Source organism: Lagopus muta, chromosome 4 (assembly GCF_023343835.1).
Source record: "Lagopus muta isolate bLagMut1 chromosome 4, bLagMut1 primary, whole genome shotgun sequence".
Taxonomy (NCBI): Eukaryota; Metazoa; Chordata; class Aves; order Galliformes; family Phasianidae; genus Lagopus; species Lagopus muta.
Window position 1 is genome coordinate 13,328,142 of NC_064436.1, and position 23,067 is coordinate 13,351,208.

Genomic DNA, 23,067 nt, shown 5'->3' on the forward strand with positions numbered 1-23,067 from the left:
AATGAAAACTCACAGCTAGCTGCTCTCCTGTAAAACATACCTGATTTTTATCTATGATGCTTACAAGCAAGTATCAGCTAGATGATATAACTAGAAGTTTATTATTAGAAGTGATTAGGTATGACAGACACGATTAGAAGTTCATTGTCTAAGTATACATATAACTCAAATGAAGGATGGGGCTAGTTTAATAACATAGTGCTAGATAACTTATTTGAAGAACTCCAGTTTTGTCCATGAAGTCAAATGCTAAGTGCTTTCAGAGTGAACAGGAAAATATGATGACCAGAATCTGGAAATACAAAGCAGCCCTACAATGCATGAAATTCATACTGATGTTTGTATCTATTCTGATACATTTTACACTGACAGGTTAGCATAAATAAGTTGTGGTTCATCAGTGCAACGAATGTGAGATTCTGTTCCCTGTCTAGATTGCAAATTCCATTACTTTTATCTTAAATAACTGTCCATAGGAAAAAAAAAAAAAAGTATTTCATATTTTTATATATTATGTATTTTGTATTTTTACTATATTTAAAATACGTTTTATGCTAGTTAGCTTTTTTCCTTGAGACAGTTTCTTTGAGATCAACTTTAAAAGCAAACAAATACTCAATTGTCTACTGGGGTTCTGAGCAACCTAAGAACTTAACTTCCATGCAGATCAATAGAACAATTAAAACCTGATGGGATTTCCTAAAATATCCAGGACTCAGACTGCATTTTTACATGCCACAGCATTACTGAATTCTGACTTCTTAGCCTCTGGTCTTATTCTATTTTGAGAGTACATTTTCTTACCTATTTTGACATGGACAACGCCACTTCACAAACTGAGGGCCACCTGTGCTCACACATACATACTAGAGCTATCATACTCCAAAAATTATTATTTCTATTCTCAAGCTCTATCATCCTCTTTCACTTACCATTTCAACTTTCAACCTATGTTAGCCCATTTGACTTATTGCATTTTTACTCTATATTTATCAATGTAAATTACATTTAACCAACACCACTATTGCATTCATCTTTATTTTCGCTTGCAGACATGTATTTAAGTTACTTCAGAGCTTGTTAAGGTTTTTCAAATGCAAGAATTCTGTTTTTGTAGTCTAGCGATTATTGAAATTATTAGTTCATTACTTAAACTCATACTGATTCTTAACTTTCTTTTTTACTGATTGGTTTGTCAAAAACACTTGTAAGAATGAAAATAATTTTCTTACAGCTAATCTCTTTTCCTCAACAAAAGCAGGATTGTTGCTCTTCCTAATGTCACAGCTACTGCCCGAAATATAATTCCAGTGCCAAATGGCCAATGTAAGATGCAATTCTTCAGTTTATAGAAATAGCTATTCAATTTGCAGTAATTAAACCTTTGGTGTCTATTGTATTAGCAAGTGTAAGCACAATCATAGAACCTGGAAGGGATCTTAAAGATCATCTTGTTCCAAACCACTCACTGTGAGGGCACCAGCCCTCTGGTCATCTCTGTGGCCCTCTTCTAAACTCACTCCAACAGCTCCACATCCTTCTTGTGTTGAAGACCCAGGTCTGGGGGTAGGTCCGGATGCAGTATTTCTAGTGGGGCATCATATAGGCAGAATAAAAGGGGATAATCTCCTCCCTTTCCCTACAGGCCACCTCTCTTTTGATGCAGACCAAGATGCATTTGGTTTTCCAGCCTGTAAACGCACGCTGTTGATTTGTGTCAAGCTTTTCATAGAACAGGACTTCTAAGACCTTCTCTGCAGGGCAGATCTCAATGAATCCTTCCCCTAGTCTGTACACATCTCTGGGATAGACCTCACCCAATGCAATATCTTATAGGTAGAATCAATCCTCTCTTCCTCACAGAAGTGGTATTGGTACCCACCAGACAATGGATATTGGCTAGAATTCATCATGTAATACATCGAGGTGTTTTAAAAAATGCTTGTTTAAAATAGGAATATATTCTTCATTTCCTTTCATTAAAGTATCAGAAAACATCCTTCTACAGTCTAAACAAAGCTATGTATTTCACAAATAATTTAGTCTTTGCAAAAAATATCAATTTGCTTATTAGAAATGTATCAGACAGACTGTAAATAAAAAGGAAAAACTTCCGCAAGTGCAGAAAGTCTGCTTACATAGCTGATATTACTAGGCATTAGCTAGGCATTTAATATATAGTATTTCTAAGAAATGCTAAAGCTGATTTAACAAGTGAAAAGAACAACCTTGTTTTGTTTAAAAATGGTAGTTGCCTTGTTGCACACTTTGTGCAAAATATTTCTGCGAATTCAGGTTGAAAACATCTTCATGCATTACAAACTTGAAATAAACATCGCCTCTGTATGCAGAACTTTCTATTATTGTGCTCTCTGCTTCACAAATACTGATAAAACGTGGTAAAGATGATATATACTGCAACTTAGTGGGTTCATGCTAAAGTTATAGTAAATTCACTTTTACTTAAAGATGTGGGGTTTTTTTTCAAAGTATATTTCAATTCATAACCAATTCAGATTGCCTTTTATATTTGGTCAAAAAAAAAAAAAAAAAAAAAAAAGAAAAAGGGAGATATTACACATTCTTTCTAAACTTCAGAATCAAGCTTGATAGTAGCCATCAGTAGTAAACATTTTGAAGAATCGAGATTGCATGTGCGTGTCTGTTTATCCAGTCCAGAGCACATTAACTGTTTATACTAAATGATAGTCGCATCAGCTTTATTTCCATGCATTAGAAAACTTAAAAAAATTCTTTCACATACATATCATATCAGAATATCATTCAATCAGTTCAGCTGCTTAGTTAGCTTACCCACATCTCTCCAAGGGCAGGAATGATGTCTTCTGTCTGAATGGTTACAAAATAGGGTTCCCATAGAGGGTTTGCAAATGGAGAGAGGTTGGTTTTGCATGTGCACACATATGTGTGTATGAGATAAATTTTATTTCACTACTGAAGCACTAGATAGTGAAGAGCTACAAAGGAATCCAGTTACCAGGCACTGGACCTGTCTCCAGATGCTTCAGAATGTTTTAGCATATCACAGAAAGATCTCAAAGAGGTTGAGATCTATTGTATGTTACTGTACAATGTAAGGAAGAAAGACAAAAGGTGAATTATGCAAATTGTTAGGATAAATGAGCAATATCAGTGCCAAATGTCCTGTCATATTTACGCTTGATATTTTAAGAGAAAAGGAAACACTCCTTTTTCTCTTTATTTCCTTCACAAATTCTTTTTATAACCTGCAAAATATTTTGGGCTTCTTAAACACACAAAAATCCTAAGAGGATAACAAAAATATGCTTTTTAGCAAGAAAGTACATTCTTTTTAAAAAAATCTATACCTTCTGTACAATTACTGCTTGCAAATAATGAAAACAAGCTACTACAACACTCCACATTCATCAAAGCAATATTAGATATACAATTTCACAGTGAATGAAACAGGAGTATACCAGTACACCTCTGAGTATGTTAGGGGGAGTGTCATTAGCATTGCACTGACTTAGGAACATTGATGAAAACATCCCTAAAACTTTGGGAGATTATATTGTGTCCCTATTACCACTTCACAAGGTATCTCCTTTTGCACCTTGGTAGTCTTTTGTTTAATCCCAACATCCTAAACCTAGAAGTCCATCTTCCTCTTTCATTTCTTTCTACACTTGCTCATTTCCAAATACTTAGTGACATTTTATTTCATAGTCATTCTTTACATCACTCATGTAAACCTTCCCATTAAAGAACACAGATTCTGCCCTCGAGGAACTTCCTTGGGCCTAATTTATTGAAGTGAAAATGCAACAGGAAAAAGAGTCAAGTATACACAAGAATGCACTACCTTCCCTCTTAAAAAAAAGAAAAAAAAAAAAAAAACACAACACCACTTTGAACTGCAGTTTCCTTCCCTCCTTCTTCATCTCATCACCATGGGTTATTTTTCAAATGGACTTTCACAGCAGCTCTTCACTGAAGTGAATGTTCCTACTTTGAGACCTTGGTATTAGTTCAATAATTACAATTGTTCAGCCCTGTATTTAATAGGCATGTGAGAAGACTGCTAAAAATATAGCGTATATTGCCTATAAAACCTTTAGAAATACATACAAAGCTGCATTCCCAAATGTGAATCCTGTTCCAAGCAGTAAAGCTTTTCTACTAAGCTGTAATGAAAAAATAAAAAAGAAAAAAAAGAAATAATACTAGGGCAGAAGAAACAGGGGAAAGAATAAAGACTGTAATTCAAACAACCACAGCTGTGGTCGGGAGAGCAGAAGTTATTTCATCATTGCTGCAAACTTATCTGATTTTTACAAACACTTCAAAATTCTGCTATTTCTAATTTGCGCTTAAAAGCCTTTGATTGTTTCAACAAATATCAAAGTGCCTAAGCAATATATTGTGTATCTTTCATAAAGGTCATGTGAAATCTCCTCACTTTTTTTATTTTAAGATTCAATCTCCATTTGAAAAGTCACCGTTAATTTGCAGCGCTATAGGTGTCTTTCTCCTTTCCTTCCTTCAAACCTTATTTCCAGCTAACACGCTCCTTTATGAAATGAAACAATGTTTCACGCACTTTCCCACGAAAAAAAGCACCAGCAGATTTTTGTATCTTTGTTATTGAACAAGTATATTGGTTTTGTTTGCTTGTTTTTCTGATGTGACCGTGAGCCCTGGTGAACTAAGGAAAAAAAAATAACCAGATCATACTTTCTCATGGTAAGATGGAAGTAAGCCTCCAAAAAAATGGTGCTAGATAGCTTGAAATTATACTTAGTGTTAATTAGGAATAACCACCATCTTAGGAGCACATGACTGAAAAGATACTTATTACGGAATCTAAAAATGATCACAATTTCATCAGACACCAGTTTTCTACCTTTTTTTTTTTTTTTTTTGTGACAAAAAAAAAAAATCTATCAGCTTTCCTTACACAATTAAAAAAAAAAAAAAAAAAAAAAAAAAAAGGCAGATGTGCCTGAAGCAGGCAGCCGTAATTTGATTGTTCTTAAAACCCATTTATGTTGAGGACTGAAATTCCTCCCCAGCCTCAGAAAAATATTTTTTATTATTATTATTTATTTATTTACCATTCTACCTAGGTGTGACTGACTACAGAATTACCTAAAACGGTGACACGCAAAATGGTACTGGAGCTAGACTTATGCTTCTACTGAAGCATAAATAAACTAGCCAATGTCCCTTCAAAGGGAAAAAGAAGGGTGCAGATGTTTTCATTCTGAGCAAACTTCAGCGTGATTCTGCATCAAATCCTGTTTAGAAGTGAGCCCAAGTCACATACTAAGTCCTCCAGCTTTGGCAGTGCTTCAGCTCTGAAGATCAGATTTTCAGAACTGTTCAGCTGTCACAGATAATGCAGTACCAGTCCAACACTTGGCCTTTCAGCTTCTGGCCTTTACTGCATCAAGTCTTTTATTCAGAAAACAGATTTCTTATTAGTGTCATCTGTTAAACCAAAAGAGGAAAAATGACTGTTGTTGTAAAAGTTATTTTTCAACACTGCATTCATAAGAACTAATATTAGTATATTTTTTCATTTAGGATATGTCTGTGGAAAGCAGGTTTGGCAAATACTTAGACGTATATGGCTTCCAAGATCTGTTTTCTATCCACTACCAAATCAGTTATACCCTAACTATGAAGCCATACATATGAACAGTGAATTGGAAAAAGCACACTATTTGAACTCAATTAAAAAAAAAGAAAAAAAAAAAGAGAAAGAACCTTAATCAGGCTTTGAATCATTGCAGAGGCTGTAGCATTACCTTATTAAGTCAGTCCAAGCATAAAAACTAGGTGGTCTTACAGATATACCAATCACAGTACTACATTTTCTAAGCATAATTCAAGTGGTTTACTTGAAACACATTGCTCATCATTAAGAAAGATGATAAATGGTAACATCAGTGTTGTTACCAGTCATTCCCAACAAAATAAGTTATGTTTCTGTTACAATCACCTGTTTACAGTTACTTGAAGAAACTTCAACTGCTGAAGCTAAAGTTTTCTTTGCTGAGCATATCTGTCTTTAAAAAAAAAAAAATACATGCATACAGACAAAAGCCTTCCAACTTGTCTTCCTTGTATTCTGCTAGAAAATCGTTATTCCTTCTGACAGAAATAGAAGTGGGCAACAGAATGAAAAAGCTGAACTAAGTTCAAGCCAGTGCTTGACTGTGACTCATTTTTGTTCATGAATAAGGATGAATCAAGTCAGTACAAAGTTTCTGGCACTATTTCCTTATCATCAAATATGTTTCATTTTTCACATATTTATCATCGGTTCCTTTGGCTTGGATTGTTTTCGACTGATGGAGGTAAGCTAGACCCTTGATTTAACTCAGCCTTAAACTATCCAGGTCACTGAAAGAGAAATATTCAATCACCTTTATATGAGGAACAACTGACAGTAAAAAATAAATAGAAACAAGAGCCTCAGCGTTCTGTGCAAAAAATTTCAGACTTTGGCTGAGAAAGCAAGAGATGAAAAACTCCACCCCAATCCTCAAGCCCCCTTAGGTTCTTGCAGATCTCAATGGACCTGCAAAAGAAAAGAACCAAGCCACGCTACAATTTACACCGACTCAATCCAATCTACTTCCCCTGTAACTTAACACTCATATGAGCTTTATTTAATGAAGGGTGGTAGAGAACAGTGAAAGAGGCATTTGTGTTCTTGCATTCCTCTCCCTTAGATTTCTTCTCACTTGCATACCATGGCACTTACATTATCTGTGTCATACAAGGGGACAATATGAATTCTAAGAGAGTTACGGAAATAGTGCAAGCAGCTTTATCTGTAAGTTCAGAGAATATCAGGGACTGTTACTCTTCTTGTCATTCGAAAAAAAGAAAGGCAGGCTGATACTTGTCTAGCATTACTAAATGCTAAATAATGAATGGATCATATCAATTCTGTACCATGACCATAGCTGTATGTGTAATTGAAGTGGATCAGTTAATCTCAGTTCATATTTTCATATATGCCTGCTGATGTACACGCAAACATGTTAATGAATCAATGCTTGGCTATAGTCTTAAAGTTCTTGCCTCATAGCTTTAATTGAATTAATTAGCTAGCTTTCCTAACAGTGTATCAGCCTCTTCCACAAGAGGAATGATGATTACAATTTAATATGCAGTTTAGGCTCAGAGGAATACAACCAAATCTCTACAAACACGTACAGAATTAGTCAGTTTTTGTTCACAAAAGACATGGAAAAAGCTCCGGTCTTTTTACTTTGCAAGACAGCTGGACTAATGTAATTTGCTAAAAACAGTCTAGAATTTATCTTGACGTTTTTCATGAAATAATTTACTGTTTTTACTGAAGACTGAGATATTCAACTAGTTTGACAACTGCTTGAATATGGTTTGAAGAAATTAGGCTTTAACCACTAAATAAATTATTAGAAAATATATATTCTTTTTATATTCCTAGGAATTTGCATCACTACCAGTTCCTTGTTCTTCACAACAAAATCCACTAACTTTAAAAAGCACTTTTAGTGGGGGGGGAAGAGAGGAGGGAGAGGAGAAAACTGTACTTTGCATTCTTTCAGTAAACAAAAACAGAAGAAAAAAGCTAACTTGGAAAATATTAAATAGCAGCATTTTTAAAATATTTTCTTAGAAATCAACATTTCTGTAGATATTATGAGGGCATAATTAAGGGTTCTTTATAAAGATGAGCAACAAACACCATTTTACAGCTGAGCTCAACTTGTGCTACTGATAGGAAAAAAAGGTAACACCAATAAAATAGCCACCTTTTTTGTTTTAAAATATACTGGTAAATTATGTTCCTCTCCCTTTTTATTAATGGCTCCTGCACCACAATATAACTCCAACCAATATTCACATAAGGAAATCAATGATTTCGCACACATCCAGGGCTTGCTTACATGTATCAGTTCAAATAAGCAAATATGCAACTATCAGAAGGAAAATGATTTAGCAGAGGGTTGTTAGTTAAGGTAGTATGGTTAAGCTGTGGTTGGACTCAATGATCTTTAAGGTCTTTTCGAACCTGAGTGATTCTGTGATTTTATGAAAAACAACTATGTCCCTTAAAAAGTGAAGCCAGAAACTTTTGCAAGATTGTCTCACATTCTTCTATTTCACTGAATATCATTTCAGTTCTCTCACTGACACCATAGAGGTTTTTCCTCTTCATTGCATCCCGTGGTTTGCACAGCACGAATGGTGGGAGCTAGTTTTACTAGCCAGCAGATCTGGGCCAGCTAGGAAGGAAAAGTAATCCTGTGCTGAAAAAAACAGTGACAGATTGCTTCCTCCCTGTAATAGAGGGAGGAGCAAAGCACAAACAGTAACTGAGAGTTACTCCCTGCCTGATCTGAGCCAGGGGGGACAACTGCCACCTAGTTTGGAAGTAATGATCATGCTGTAATTTAGTTCTAAAGAACAATTAAGTAAAGCTTTTCAGAGCCTCTTTGCCATTCTTAACAATACCGGCAAAAATACTTTGTTAATACTCTCTAAACTTTCCCATTCCTTAAGACAGCAGCTGCTTATTGATTGTACCTTAAAACAGCCTTATCTTGACTGCTTGCACAGAAATTTGGATTTTGAAATGGGTGACAGTCATAAATAGAAGTTGCTTAACGACAGAAGGGATGTTAACTCTTTCTGAGTACCTGTTTCAGATTCCATTGTTTTTGAAAGCCTTGAAAGATTCTACAAGTGCAGAGAGAAAGGGAAGATCAGAACAGACAGATCATTTTACTGCTAGCAACAGACTGTCTAGGGACTTTTTAGTGCAGTAGATTAGCGTTGATGTTTAGTGACTAATATGATCCAGTGCTCAGTTAAGTCTGTGAAAGCCTTAAGAGGCATTTATGGAAAACACATTTTTGTTGTTGTTTCAGTTTATCACCAAAATTTTGTGTCATGTGAGTGTCTTTTCAAACAGAAGTCAGATCTCTTTACCTGATTCTCAATGCCCTTGGGCTGAAAGAGACAAAAATAAGATCCTCAGGTCTCAAAAGTCACCAATTTTGCATCAGAAACATTTACTGCAGATTTCTTGCCATCACATGATGATCACATGATCACAATTAGTGAATTCGCATGAAGGAACAGTTCAGTCTGTCAGCTGGCCCTTTCAATACAGCATTTCATGTCAGTGACAAGATAATAGAAGCTTAAGACAGAATTTGAGAGTCTGTGAGGGCAAATACAAGACTAGCCTGACAGTCCAGATATTCATCCTGTAAAATGAAGGCATTAAACAAAGAAGGCTCGAGCAGAATTAGAATAGCTATGACAACAAGCAAGATAGAGGGGTAAAGATTCTAAAGTCAGGATCAAGAACCAAGGCTAGAGCAGATAGAAGCACATGAGGTCTCAGAATCATTGACCAGAGGTACAGCCGTATGCTGTACACTGGAAAAAACCATCAGTCAAGCTTTTGGGCTGGTATCTACATCCCCTGGGGGCAGACTGTTGTTTGGATGAACAGTGCTTAGATATCTGCATATCCAAGTGAGGTCTGGAAGAGATCTGATGCATGCATGCCAGAAGTGATCAAGAATAGGACTTGATAGTAGGTATGTTTAGTCAGACAAATTCTTATTACTGTCTCATATGTACAAGGAAATATAACTAGTAGTGCAAAGCGAAACACAGTAAGACATATATCCATCTGAGTTTGAAGGCTAGAGCATAAGTGTTTCAAGTAAGCTAGTAAAGCCAGTTCACTGGGAAGGAGGGGATAAATACTATGCATTGTCCCTGAGTTAAGGCAAACATGTCTAGCATCAATGTTTTAAACATCTTCAGGTTTGAAGGACATTAGGAAAGAACATATGTCACAGCTACCCCTCAAAAAACTCAAGTTATCTTTTCTAGTTCTCTGCATAGACTGGTCAGATTATAGCTACTCTCTACACCAGAAAAGGATGTACTCCTCCTTACCTTTGTGCGTAATCTGAAACCCAGGAGTATCACTTGGCCCACGAGAAGAACTAGGTAAATCCAGGGGTCTGCTTCAGAAAAAAATAGTAAAAAAAAAAAAAAAAAAAAAAAAAAAAAAGGAAAATCAAAACTTAATCATCTGTATTTCTATGTGATTTTATTGTAAGATAAACTATTATTGTGCAATATATTACTTTGAAATATGTTTTTAAACACTTAAAATATAAGTCTAAGTGAATCATCTGAACGAACAGTAACTTTTTGATTGAGTACCTGCTAATTGGAGAGACTAATTTCTAAACTAGCTGTTCTTTTCAGATGTGCTTGTAAGTCACTGCAATCCAAAAACTGCTTTATAATAATAGAAAATAAATTGATGGTTTTATTCTAGTTCTTCACAGATTGACTTCTGTCATTGTGACTTTAATTAGCTGGCACTCATTGAGATTTTAAGTATGGAAGGCAAAGAATGAAATTAAACAAATATTTCCTACAGTAGCACTGGAAAATACAAAATTTGTCTACACTGGTAAAATGTGGGCAAGTAGCATTGCCTACAGATAAGCTGATACAGTAATAGTAGGCATCAGTGAGACAAGGAAAACTACTTCTGGGAAGCTCCATTTACTTTTGGACGAGTGGGAGCAGACTTCTCTGGATTTTGTTTCTTCATAATCATGCTGATCTGCCTGCTAATCTGTTCAAGGGCTGTTATACAAAATAATTACAGTAGTTCCAGATGTTTCATTTATCTTACCATCAAAACAATGTTGTATGTAGTTGTGGTGAATAATTTCAAAGATAGTAACTACATTCTATCAGAAAAATCAGTTACTGAGAACTAATGTGTGTTCATGAGAACTTCATGTTCACACTACTTCAGGTTCACAAAAGCCATTCACCTACTTGTTGAATTTATGTTCAGTTAGGTAGATCGGGCTTTTGAGCTCCATTAAATACGGAAATGTTATTTCAATGTAAATACAATTATCTAAAATGTTTTAACCTATCTGCTTAACTGTGGTTAGTTTTGCATAATGCTAGGCACAGAAAGCATACTCAGACCAGTGAATAAGTTTGTTCCCATTGCCAGTTTCTAGAACTGTTGTTAAATAACAAGCAGTCCCAGGAGCTTCCATGGGATAAACATCTCAGTTTCAGCTCTGCCTTGCAGATGAACTTATCAAGAACTGTCATAGTCAGTAATAACATTGAATGCTTTCAAAACTTCAGTATAGCCTTTTCCACACCTGTCGTGCAACCACAGATCCCGAAACTAGTGAAAGATAAATAGAAAACTCATGGAAATCATTATCATAACTCATGTATGCAAATGGGTTTGGCATTTAAATATGTTATCGTATAAACTTTATTTTTTTAAATGTACAGCCAAAGTCATGCATCCTATGCCTTGATATTATGAACAATACACATAAAAATCTACCTCTCAAGACTTAAAGACTTCATTGATGTTAAAGGTTTAGCTTTTTTTTAATCCCATTCCCTTCTGACAGCCACCAGAAACACTGCTATCAACCAGAAGCACAGTGCCTACTTTTGTTTTATCACTGAGGTAACGTTAAACTTCACAAAAATACATAAGCTTACATAAAATATAAACTTTCCACATCATATATCATACAACACTCGTTTTCTTTTATAATGCTCTCCAGGAATGATCAGGAGGCCAATCAAATAACCACAAACGTGGTTACCTGAGATAATCAGGCTGAAAAGATAGTGTGCTGAAAGCAATACCAGATGAAATCAGAAGTACAGATATAAATTCATTTTCTTGGGAGTGTCACCACTGGAACCTCAAGTAAATTCAGAAGGACTTCGGGAGACTCATTAAGCTTTTCTACTATACTGAAGAATCTTAAGAGCCTTGTGTAAGAGAAGGCAAAAGACAAAGTCCACTTAGAATTATCCACTGATTTTCAGTTAAGAGTTCATGTACTACAGACGATGACAGGGTAGTAACAATTTTATTTTCAGCCAGTTCTCTGCACTTCAATAAATACAACTGCTGTGTGTGCCTTAGAAGTAGCTAGTTAATGTTACCATCATCACTCAGAAAATACATTAGCTAAAGTAAATGCAGCCACAAGTACGGAACAATGTAACAGGCATACACAGGAATTTCCAGTAAAGTGTCATTGTCTGCCATATGTTTTCATAATATATAACTATATATGAAGTAGTCAAAAATGGAAGTCCAAAAACTTAACAGTCAACCTCAATGTGATATCCATTTGCTCATGACAATCCTTCCACTTCTTTTTCTGCTTTTCAGTGTTTTTTTTTTTTTTTTTTTTTTTTTTTTGTTGTTGTTGTTGTTTATTATTGCCAATCTCCTCCACACACTGTGACTTTATTCCTCCTTTCTATCTAGGTGCACACAAGAGATGATGGGAGCAAAGGAAGGGCAGATAGTGGAAACTGCAAAATCATCAGATAAGCATTTCAGTAACTATATTAAGGCTTGTTCATGTAGGATAGAAGTAAGAGCAAATGAAAAGTCTTTCAAAAGCTGTATTTCTCCCTTTGAGCATTTGTGGAAAGAAGCAGTCAGAGCCCACTGACACAGCTGAAGCATATTCTATGGGCAGCCATTTCCACTGTCCTCATTCCAAGGCAAAATGATTGCCTTGCTAAACAGACAGAATGCTAAGTTCCTAAGACTACACAATTAGATCTCTATATTCTTCCACCAATAAATCTATCTCAAATTGAAACTGAAAACGTTTCACTAAGGATGTTCCTTAAAGTGCTAGAATTCAGATGATAAAAGGAAGGTATTGTCCGCAATTTTGAGGTATTATTATTAGAAAGGTGTTCGAAATGATAAAAAGGATGTTTGAGAAATCTTTAAAATTATCAAAAACATACAGCAATTTTTGAGAAGATTCAGCTTACAAAGTATCTGTCACAAGTGCAAATAAATACCCATAATGGGTTAGAGCATGCTCCATTATGCATGTTAGTGAGTGGGCACATGTTCATACAGGGCACAGGGGCTGCAGCTGTAAATAAATACTCATCAATGCAGTTACTACCATACAGCCCAAGCCTGTGTATGTTCACAAGGTGGTGCTGCCACAAGGGAGAAATGTGCCATGGAATGATGATGCCATGCCAATCGATTAGAACAGAATGAAGAAAGAAGTTCATTTCTGGGAGTAGAACAGAGCCAGGTCTTCACCACTGGAAATGATCACCGTTCCACTTAACTGACATCTTAAAAAGGAAAAGACAAAGTCGGTATGCCAAAAGTAAAGCGTAAATGAAGTTTAAATATATTTCAGTAGTGTTTTATGTGGCCTAAACCTGGGGTGCAAGATTTAAATGTGATTTTGATTACTAAAATTGATTACATATTCAGGAGGCACCTCTGAGCTCTGTAAAAATAAACAAAGCAATCCAACTACAGAACATTTTTCCTAGGTCTTATAGAACTCTACAATCTCTCAAAGAATTTACAGTACGAAATTTACTGTAAGTGTAACATATAATATGTAAAAAGACAGGGTCAACTTTATTTGTATTTCAGAACGAAGACAATTTAGGTCAGCCAGGTCTATCAGATCTTACCTGAGATAGGAAAGTTTCTCCTTTTTTTCCTCAATCTTCCGAGCTCTACACAGCGAGTCAATCCCAGACAGTAATTCAGCAACACTTATTTTCTCTATAAAAGAAAAAGGTAAGCAATATATTAACAATTTCAATTATATTCATTCACATATGTACGAACATAGAAAGCCCTAGAGAAGAAAAAACAAATCATCCTGGCTTTTATTTTGTTTTACAAGAAAGAGTATGAGAAACTTGTCAGGAAAACTACAAACATATGCACATCCTGCGAACAGACATTCTTTCCAATGTCATTCTGCAATTAATTTTGGACTCCAAACCATTATGGAAGTGGACCACACACTCCACACAGCTCTGTTTTATATTCACATGCATGGTGAAAACTAAAACACTTTTAAGCAGAAAAACCGCTTTAGAAAAGATCTGGTTAGGAATGTATACATATAGCAATTGTTTTAAGAGTCAAAGACAGCAAAAACATTCAATAGGCTTCAAATATGTACATTATACAAGTATTGTTTCTTTTTCCCTCAGTTGTATTCTCCCTCCAGAAATTTTCCTTAAAAAAAAAAAAAAAAAAAAAAAAAAAGAGAGAGAGAGAGAGAGAGAGAAAGAAAGAAAGAAAGAATACTTTCCCTAGGCATTTACTTCCTCAGATTAATATATTCTCTTTTTTTCAATATTGTGGACTGCTTTACATTTTGTACTGTGTTCACTCAAAAACAGATAAATTTGGAAACTGTTTCTTTGAGCACCCACATAAACATACCACAGTGCATTATGGGCAAGATAGAACTGAGGATGCTCACAGCAGTAAGCCCCAATGTACTAGTTCAACACTTGCAAATGGAACATTTTTGAAGCCTCTTACAAACATCCATACTTTTCAGAGAGAAGCAACATGCATGACTAAATAATAAATAAATAATACAGAGGGATTAAAAAAAACTCCAACAGATCCTGGGAGCCCTTCTCACCTCACCGCAGCAGATAAAAATGCAGCATATACAGCTTCTACGCAGTAACAGCTCACTGCAGTTAGCTCGGCAACATTCCCCTGCAGTCTTCCCACACTCAAGTATGAGAGCAAAATTTACCACCAAATCATGGATCTCCAGTAGGTGGAGTGCCAAACCTAGAGGAATAGCGCTCACATCTTGAGATGCACCTACATAGAAGTACAAATTCCCACTGACCTTTTCATACTTTATGATTTATCACTTTGATTTCAGAAATCATTCCTCTTCTGCATTTAAAATGCGTGTGTTGATTTAGGAGAGCTATAATGGATTGTTCTGTTTCAGTGCTAAGTAAATTCACATACTCCATGAAGCAATTTAAGCGAGCTCATATTTTTGGCCTTCTCTGTATTTTTGGCATTTTCCTATTTTTGTGTTCAATACAATTACGCATTTTTACAAACTACATAATGTTTGCCTTAGAATTACCCTCATCTCCTTCTCCTTCGATTTGTACAACTTTGGGTCTTTTTGTTCTTCTCTCTATTAACATATCATTAGCTCCTCTGTAGACAGAGATCATTACACAGAAAATGTTAATTTCAAATATAGAACCCAAGCACAAAAATTATCTGCTTGGCATAAAACTTTCAAGATTTCTATATATGTCAAGTACACAGAAAGGCTTTATAGTACATCTTTCAAATTCCTCAGCATGAAGAACTACTATTCTGAATGCCAGGTACATATCTTTTATGAGAAGACAATATCAGTGCTAATAGCATGGCTTTTTCAGCTGACATAGTCTTTCTTCTTTGCATGCAAGTTTGCAACATCTTCCTCACATTTTGGCACTTTCATTTCATACTTCACAGTTTTCTTAGTTCTTTGAGCTTTGAAAGATAGCTCATTTATTTGCTATACCTAGATGCCACAAGTCTTTGATTATGCTATATAAAGATGTAGAGGAAGATGTTGATGGAGTTCCACCAGAAAAATATAATTACTTTGAAAGGATTCCAGAAACTGATCTAGTGTAACTGCTGTTTGTCTAGAATAAAACACCAGCAGCCTTGCCAGACTGCAAATTCATGAAATTTCTGAAGAGTTGCTCATTGCACTGTTTGTTCAAAGATCAGCCATGATGACAACAGTGCAAAGGATACAGTGTTAGGTGATGACAGAAGTTCCATCAAGACTATGTGTAATAGTTATTTAGGATATTTCTCTTATATAGCCCCTATACAAAACATGTTTACAATACACATGAACAGAATGGCTGGAATCTTCCCCAGGCATGGATTTCCTCTTAGCTATTCTCTAAAGCAGTGGTGTTTTAGGTCATTATTGTTCAGTGAATCCACTGTATTTTTTTCACTGAATGACTTCAAGCCAAACTTTTCTTCATCTCTCTGTTTTCTCAACCTCTGCTTCTCTTTTCCCCTCAGCCAGCCATTCTGCTAGATAGCAGGCTAAAACAAATGGGTCTGCAATAAGGACCAGAGGTGTTCAAAGCCAGAGTCATTAATGCCTCTAACTTAGGGAAGAAAGTAAAAGGAAGAGTCTGCTGGTGACTTCAGGAAAAAGAAAACACTTAACAGTTACCTTAGAATACATTTTCTAAACACAAATGCATAGTTCAGATAAAACCAGATCTGGATTTACATTGTTGTTGCTGTTCTGCTCAATGAAATATTCAATAATGATAATTCCCTTACAATGCACAGGGACTTTCTAAAAGTACAATTTAACACTCAGAAACATTGGCTTAGAAAAACTCTAAAACGGAGCATGAAGTCATAAAGATGCACAGATGTTACTATTTGGAAACATTAAAGAGGTACTGAATCTCCTAAGCACCTCCCAAGTTGTGTTGACTTCAGCAGTTATGAGTCATAAGGGAAGAAGATACTATTGAAATTACATGCCTGGGACACTTTTCTTTACCACTTACATTTAGGAAAAAACAACAGTGTCTTCAGAAATACTTAATGGGGAGAAAAGCACTGTGAAAGACTACAAATACCAGGAACTGAAATTAATGAATCTGCTTACCTCTATTTATGCAGTTAAAAAAAAAAAAAAAAAAAAGAACAATGCTAATGCATTACTTGTTTCTGATGATACCATGGAAGGTTCAGGAGATCTAATTTCATAAATGTATATAAATAAATAAAAAGGCGAGTGCTGGAGGTTCTGAAAGTCACAGTACTGATTATTTCAGGGAAATGTTTGTATAATGAACTTCGGCAGTTCTATAAACATAGCAAAGAATATGAGATTACTCATACATGTTGTACCAGTCCTTCTCTGATTAATAATTGCATTGAATCCACTGAATCAACTAGGAGAGCAAATGCACTCAGAAGGTCTTATTTATTAAAAAAGGCTCTGACCTTTCCTGAGATCACTTTAGTAGCTCAAGACTACAACATGTGCAAACAGATTTCATGCTGAGCATGGAAGTTTACTACAGTGTGCTACTATAGTTAAACTCGTGCTACCCTATCTTTGTATCCCAGACAAAATGGTTCTCAAATGAAGAAAATATTGAAAGAGGTGCAACCCAATAAACCTGCTCACTTTGGCAACTGTAATCTAAAATTTCTCAAGGCACTCTTTGGGGGCGGAAATGAAATCTCTGTGAGCTGGATAGCCCACTGAGTTTTAGTGAACCAGAATTTAACTAAGGCAGAGGAGAGGTAATGCTGTCCACGTTGCACTTTTGCCAGTACAAAAATAAAGACACACTAGAGGAGATAATTAAAGGAATGTCTGTATTAATAAGTCAAGGAATGGAGTACCAAAACTGGGAGAAAGTAAGCATTAATAAAAATAGAAACTTCAAAGTTTTTTCCTCCCTGTATTTGTTCTTCGGGGATTCTCCATGTAGAAACATCTCTTCCCTAGTCATCTTTTCTCTGTATGAGCAATCTGATTTTTGCTTGTGCCTAGAGATAACTAGTTAACAACACATACTTCAATTTGTTGCTGGGTACCAGCTAGCCTCTCTTCGCTGGGCTTCCACTTAAGCTAATAAAATGAATCAGTGCAAGTACCGTATCACTTTTTTTCCACAAAATGTTCTCTTACATATTTCTCTACGCATCCCAGTACCAGTTTCAAACACCTTTTCCTATTAATTGTGATTTGGCCCTAGATGTTTAAACATACAAATTTAGATAAATAAATTTAGTATTATTTAAATATCTAGAAGGACATTTACTGAGAAACTGACTGATTCAGAGCACTCAAAATGAGGTGAAGTCTACCAAAATTCCCATCTTAATAGGAATTTGAAGAGTAAACAACACACTTGAATGTAGAAACTGTTTTCTAAGGCATCAGAACCACTAAGCAGACTTTCTCAACTTTCTTATCAAAATGCAAAGGAGATCTTTTCTTCCTCCTCAGAATTTAGCAGATTGCATCATACTGCAAGACTTGGGTAGCCTGTATAGAACACAGATAAAAGTCTAAAGGTTAAGGATGTCAGGAAGCTGGATTTGGTTTATAACTTGCAGTGCTTAGTGGTTTCATCTGTTTATCTCTAAATAAATACTTGACAAGGCCAAAGGAGTAGAGCTTGAAGCTATTTTTGCCAAAAGCAGTTTACTCAATGCTGAGCAGTTCAAACGTAAAAGGAAAAATCAGATGTACAGATATTTTCCTTCAGAGCAGCTCTTTATAGACCTGCATGAGATTTATTGTACCTCAAGTAGAACCAGTGACAGTTAAACTTATCAGCTGGCTAGGCCTGAAAAAACTGGAAATATTTCTACGTATGCCCATTACAATGCTCTTCTTCACAACACACAAAGCTACAACCTTCAAAGTAAAAATGAATGCAAAAATGTGAGGGAAATATGTCCCCTTTTAATGGAGAGTTTAGGGTTTTACGCACACACACACACACACACAAAAAGCCAACATCCAACCACCATGCTTCACAAAAAGTGAAATTTCCTTCCTCATCACAGAATCAAATAAAGTGAGCCCAAACCACAGCCTTTCACACAATATTACATAAACGTCACAGAACAGACACAATTCACTTCACATCTTCCTCCTTTTCCTTCCACTTTGGAGTGATTTAAAGAATCATGGTGAGGACAGAGATGAAAAGATCAAGGTTATATTCAATATAAAAATGTGCTAGCTGAAAATACATTATTTTGATGGAAACTGTGACTTTAAATGAAGGCTGTTCTGAAAGTAAAGCCTCCTATTTTATTGTGTTGGCTCACATCATCAGAGGCAGATGCAGGTGGTATTGCTGAAGAGGTTGAACCTTCCTACCAACATTATGTGACATGTTGTTGTTGTCTGACAGACGGCAGAATAGAGGGGCAGTGTGAAAAACGATGTCTGACATGGAAGTATATACAAAGCAAAGGTGAGTCACTGAATTCTGTCATGCAGAAAAATGGCACCTGCTGACATTCACTTACACTTGCTGAATATTTATGGAAATCAAACAGTGGATGTAAGCATGGTGAGGTGGTGCATGATGTGTTTCAGCAGTTGCGACAGCGATGTGAAAGACAAGCTACATTCCAGATAGCCACGCACAACTGTCTCACCATGAAATGAAGAGCATCTCAATCAGCTCATACTCTGCTAACGGTGGTGACTACATTGAAAAATAATGTTTTGTAGCCAACAATTTAGTCTACTGGTGTTATTGTTCCCTTAGAACATATTTTAGTTTCCATGGAAATAAATAGGAGTGCCCTGGAGTTTTTCAGTGTGCCCTCTGTATAATTAAAATTTTTTACTCACTTTATCTGCTTTTTACAGAAATTGGTGGGTTGTTGCAAAAAATATAAAAGATTTCTCCAATATTTTTCCCCTCAATACTCCTATGAGAGTATGTCATTTACAAACAAGTATATATACATATTATGCTCAAACTTAGAAAAGATTCTAAAGAAGCTCATCAGTCACACAGAACAATTAATTAACATAGAAAAATAAAAATGTTAGACTTGTAAAAGAAAAAAAAAAAAAAAAAAAAGTGACCAAGTGGTGAATTGTTGAATTTCCTCCCGTTTTAAAAATGACATGAGAAAGAAAAGATTTCTTACCTTCTTGTTCCACAGGGTAACATGGAGACAGGTAGACATAAGCCTTGTAAGTTTTGATAGCCTTCTGAGAAAACATAGGGTTGGATATTCCATAACATGGTGTTTCAGGTAACTTATAGAACCTTTCTTCTAACCAAGAATCTTGCCGAAAAATGCTTGGTCTTGCCATTCCAAAATTTTTGTTATTATAAGGGTTGGCATTATTTTCCACAACAGAGGCAGCGCTTAGACGTGTCTGAGTTGAGCCCCAGCGGCAATAAGGTACAGTAAGTTTCTGGGAAGACAAGGATCCTTTGCATTTCTGTTGATAAAGTAGAGACATGCTATTAAGGTCACAATAGTTCTGAATTATTTCTTTTGCACTGAATTATCTCCAATATCCGATATAAAATAACAATGAAATAGTTATTTCAGAAATGCCACACACGAAACAATATTTCCCTTGTAAAGCCAAGCATTATCATTTTACTTTTAATTGCATTTAAAAGAAATCATTGGGTTTTTTCAATGAATATCACTACCTTCTTCTTAAATAAAAAAAATATGTAAGACAAAAATGAATAAATTCTGCCGCAGTTTTCAGATCTCCAGACATCTCCTGATTCCAAAATCTCTACATATAGGAGTGCTGTAATATGAAAACCTTTGGCAAGAGCCAATCCCATCTCTGATCCAGAACTTTGAGATTAGATTTCACACCTACTTAGCAGCTGGTCACATAGCATTGGCCCATTTTATGCAAATAGACTTTCATTTACATAACAGCCATTTCCATTTATTGTCAGCGCAACTAAATTTCTTAAGGACAGTTTAATAACAAAGCTGCTCCATTATGCCATTTATCAATGTAGTCAAATACTTGTAATTGTATTTTTTACATGTTACTGCTATTTAGTATTCTATCCCGTTTAAAAACATGGTTGGTAGTACATAGATATGAAGCAGAGAAATCCCTGTCTTATCTAGAAAAAATACTATTCAGGTCCCACTTCTAAAAAGGATCACTAAATTAGTTTTGTAATTCTCACATAGGTAAAATTAATGAAGAACTGACGTGAACTTCACACGCATTTACTAGTTTAGCAAAGATTAATTACAGTAGTAATTACGCAATATTTTAGAAAGTTCCCCTTCCATCTAGACTCTGAGCCAGGTTTTGCCACAAACTGTATTACTATAAATAGGGGGTGCATTCACATCTCCTGACCTGGTCTAGCATTAGGTGAAAATATCCTTCTGCAACCAAGCCAGTTCCTATTGGAACAGTAGAAAAGGGATGCAAACATTGCAGGGAGTTGAAACTAGATGATCATTGTGGTCTTTTTTAACCCAGGCTATTCTATGGTTCTATGAAGCAGCTTTTGTGCTGGAGCAGAAAGCACAGGAGCAGACCGGAGAAGGGCAGCGGCTGAGTAGGAAGAGAGGAACGAAAAGTAAAGAAGCGGAAAAAAAATCTGCATCCTCAGCTAGCCATTTTCCTATCTTTGTGCAAATGTGATCCCATGAGATTACAGCCACTGGAAAGGCAAAATAAAAATAAAAATAAAAAAATAAAAAAAAAACTGTGCTCACTAAATTTGTTTTTATTAAGGAAACTTAAGTGAATGTTGAAGATGTAGTAAAGGCAAAAGCAGACGCAATTAAAGTAAAGCTGTGGAATAAACTCAAATATAGAGAAGAGATAATGAACAGAAATAATGGAATTTACTAAGAGAAGCATTAAAATCATTGAGAGGTTACAATCAGCAACAGAAAGGAATTTGCATTCAGGGATAGCCAACCTGAACTATGAAAAGAAGTGATGAATACCAAGACCTATAGTTGCAGGGGATGGGTAAAAAAAAAGTCAACAATATAAAAACAGTGCAGAGAGAAAGATCTTCAGGAACAGATAGAAAGTCCCCAGCCATCTTGCAGCATGAAAGACATTGTGCTGAAATATGTTGCGGAATTTAACAGGGAGGTGGGGAGAAAATTAGAAAAAAGTTTCACCAAATGCTGCAAAAGATAACATTTTCAAAGGGAGAAGTGAATTGGAAGTGTCAAGGATAAAGAAAACAAATGAGAAAAGTGTGTGGAACACATTCTAAGCAATTCTCAAATTTGGCAATCTGAGAAAAGTTTCAGGTTGAGATGGGAAGCTGAGTGGAGGCAATTCCAGGTGCACGAGAATAATAGTAACTACTTTTGTTTGCAGATCCACCGAACATAGTTTTCTAAAGAGAAGAACCACTGTAAATTACTAGTGAGACACGTGCCCGCACATTGAGGGTTGGGATATTGAGTATAGGTAGATAAATTTGTGGCCTACAGCATGAAATCTGCTTAAACAGATTGAAATTATTTTTACACAATATCTACAGAAAACAATGTTTTGTATATAATTTCAACTCATTTCCCTGCAGAAAAAAATTTCTGTGAATGCATATCACTTCATGTTGTAAATGCCCAAGGGATGTATAACATTTTGTAATAACTTTTGTTTTATGTTTATTCAATTAGCAGAGTTTTGTTAATTACAAATGAATTAATAAGGCTACTCCTTCATGTGCAGTTTGATAAAGAATATTCCCCTTCCTGCTGCTAATACGTTTGATCTATTTTGTAAGCACAAAAAATATACATACAGAAAAGGTCAGTTGAGTGAGTATCCCAAACACTAGTTCTAACAAGAAAGTATAATTATCCCTACAAATCGTAGAAGGCCTCCAATTTTTCAGGTACCGAAACACCAAAAAAAAAAAAAAAAAAAAAAGTAGAAAGAAGCCATTTTGCATGCAATAATAAGATGGTCCTCTATATTACTATGGTATCTACATTACATAGGCTTTAAGGAGGAAAAAAAGTAGTTTAGGGTAAACCTTCTAGGTAAATAGTTAAGTAGTTTTATGAAGTATTACTCTCCATGTAACTGAAAAAAAACTTATTTCCAGTATCTTGTTGATTTATCAACATGTTTACTAAGAAGGCTCAATGCAGTCAGAAAACTAACAAGCTTGAAAACCATCAGAAAATATATGGTTCAGAGAAAGTTACTTCCTGTTTCAAATGGGGTGACTGAAGAAATGAGATTTTCTATTACAGTCCATCACTGAGAAGAAATATTAAAATATTACAGTAATGTTGTTTTCTACTAAATCTTTTTCTCCACAAGTTTTAGCTGCGCAATTAAGGTTGGACAACTCTTTAATGTAAGAATGTGGACAAGTCACTGTATTAGTTGTCAGACAAAGATTACTGAGAGAAAAAGTTGCGACTGAGAAACAAAATCAGGTCTTTTCCACCAGTGATTTCAACCTTCGACATTACCAAGGGTCTTGTCTAAGAGTTTATAAAATAGAGACCTAAGAGAACTTATGAAGGCTGACCACAGCACAGTCCTTGGTCTCACAATCCTCTTGTGCAACTGAGCTAGACAGGTTCCTGCACTGTCATCATCATCCTCATAATTTTGAGCTTGT

At 35.5% G+C, this 23,067-nt stretch overlaps 1 protein-coding gene across 1 annotated transcript in view; it reads right to left on the minus strand.

The window, feature by feature from the left end:
* The window catches only part of IQCM (IQ motif containing M), a 172,686-nt gene that overhangs the window by 79,073 nt on the left and 70,546 nt on the right, over positions 1 to 23,067 (minus strand). The window contains exons 4-6 of the mRNA XM_048942656.1: positions 19,607 to 19,907; positions 13,561 to 13,654; positions 9,967 to 10,037 (exon numbers count right to left, since the gene is read on the minus strand). Coding sequence (XP_048798613.1) covers positions 9,967 to 10,037; positions 13,561 to 13,654; positions 19,607 to 19,907 — 466 coding nt within the window. The remainder of the gene's footprint in view (positions 1 to 9,966; positions 10,038 to 13,560; positions 13,655 to 19,606; positions 19,908 to 23,067) is intronic.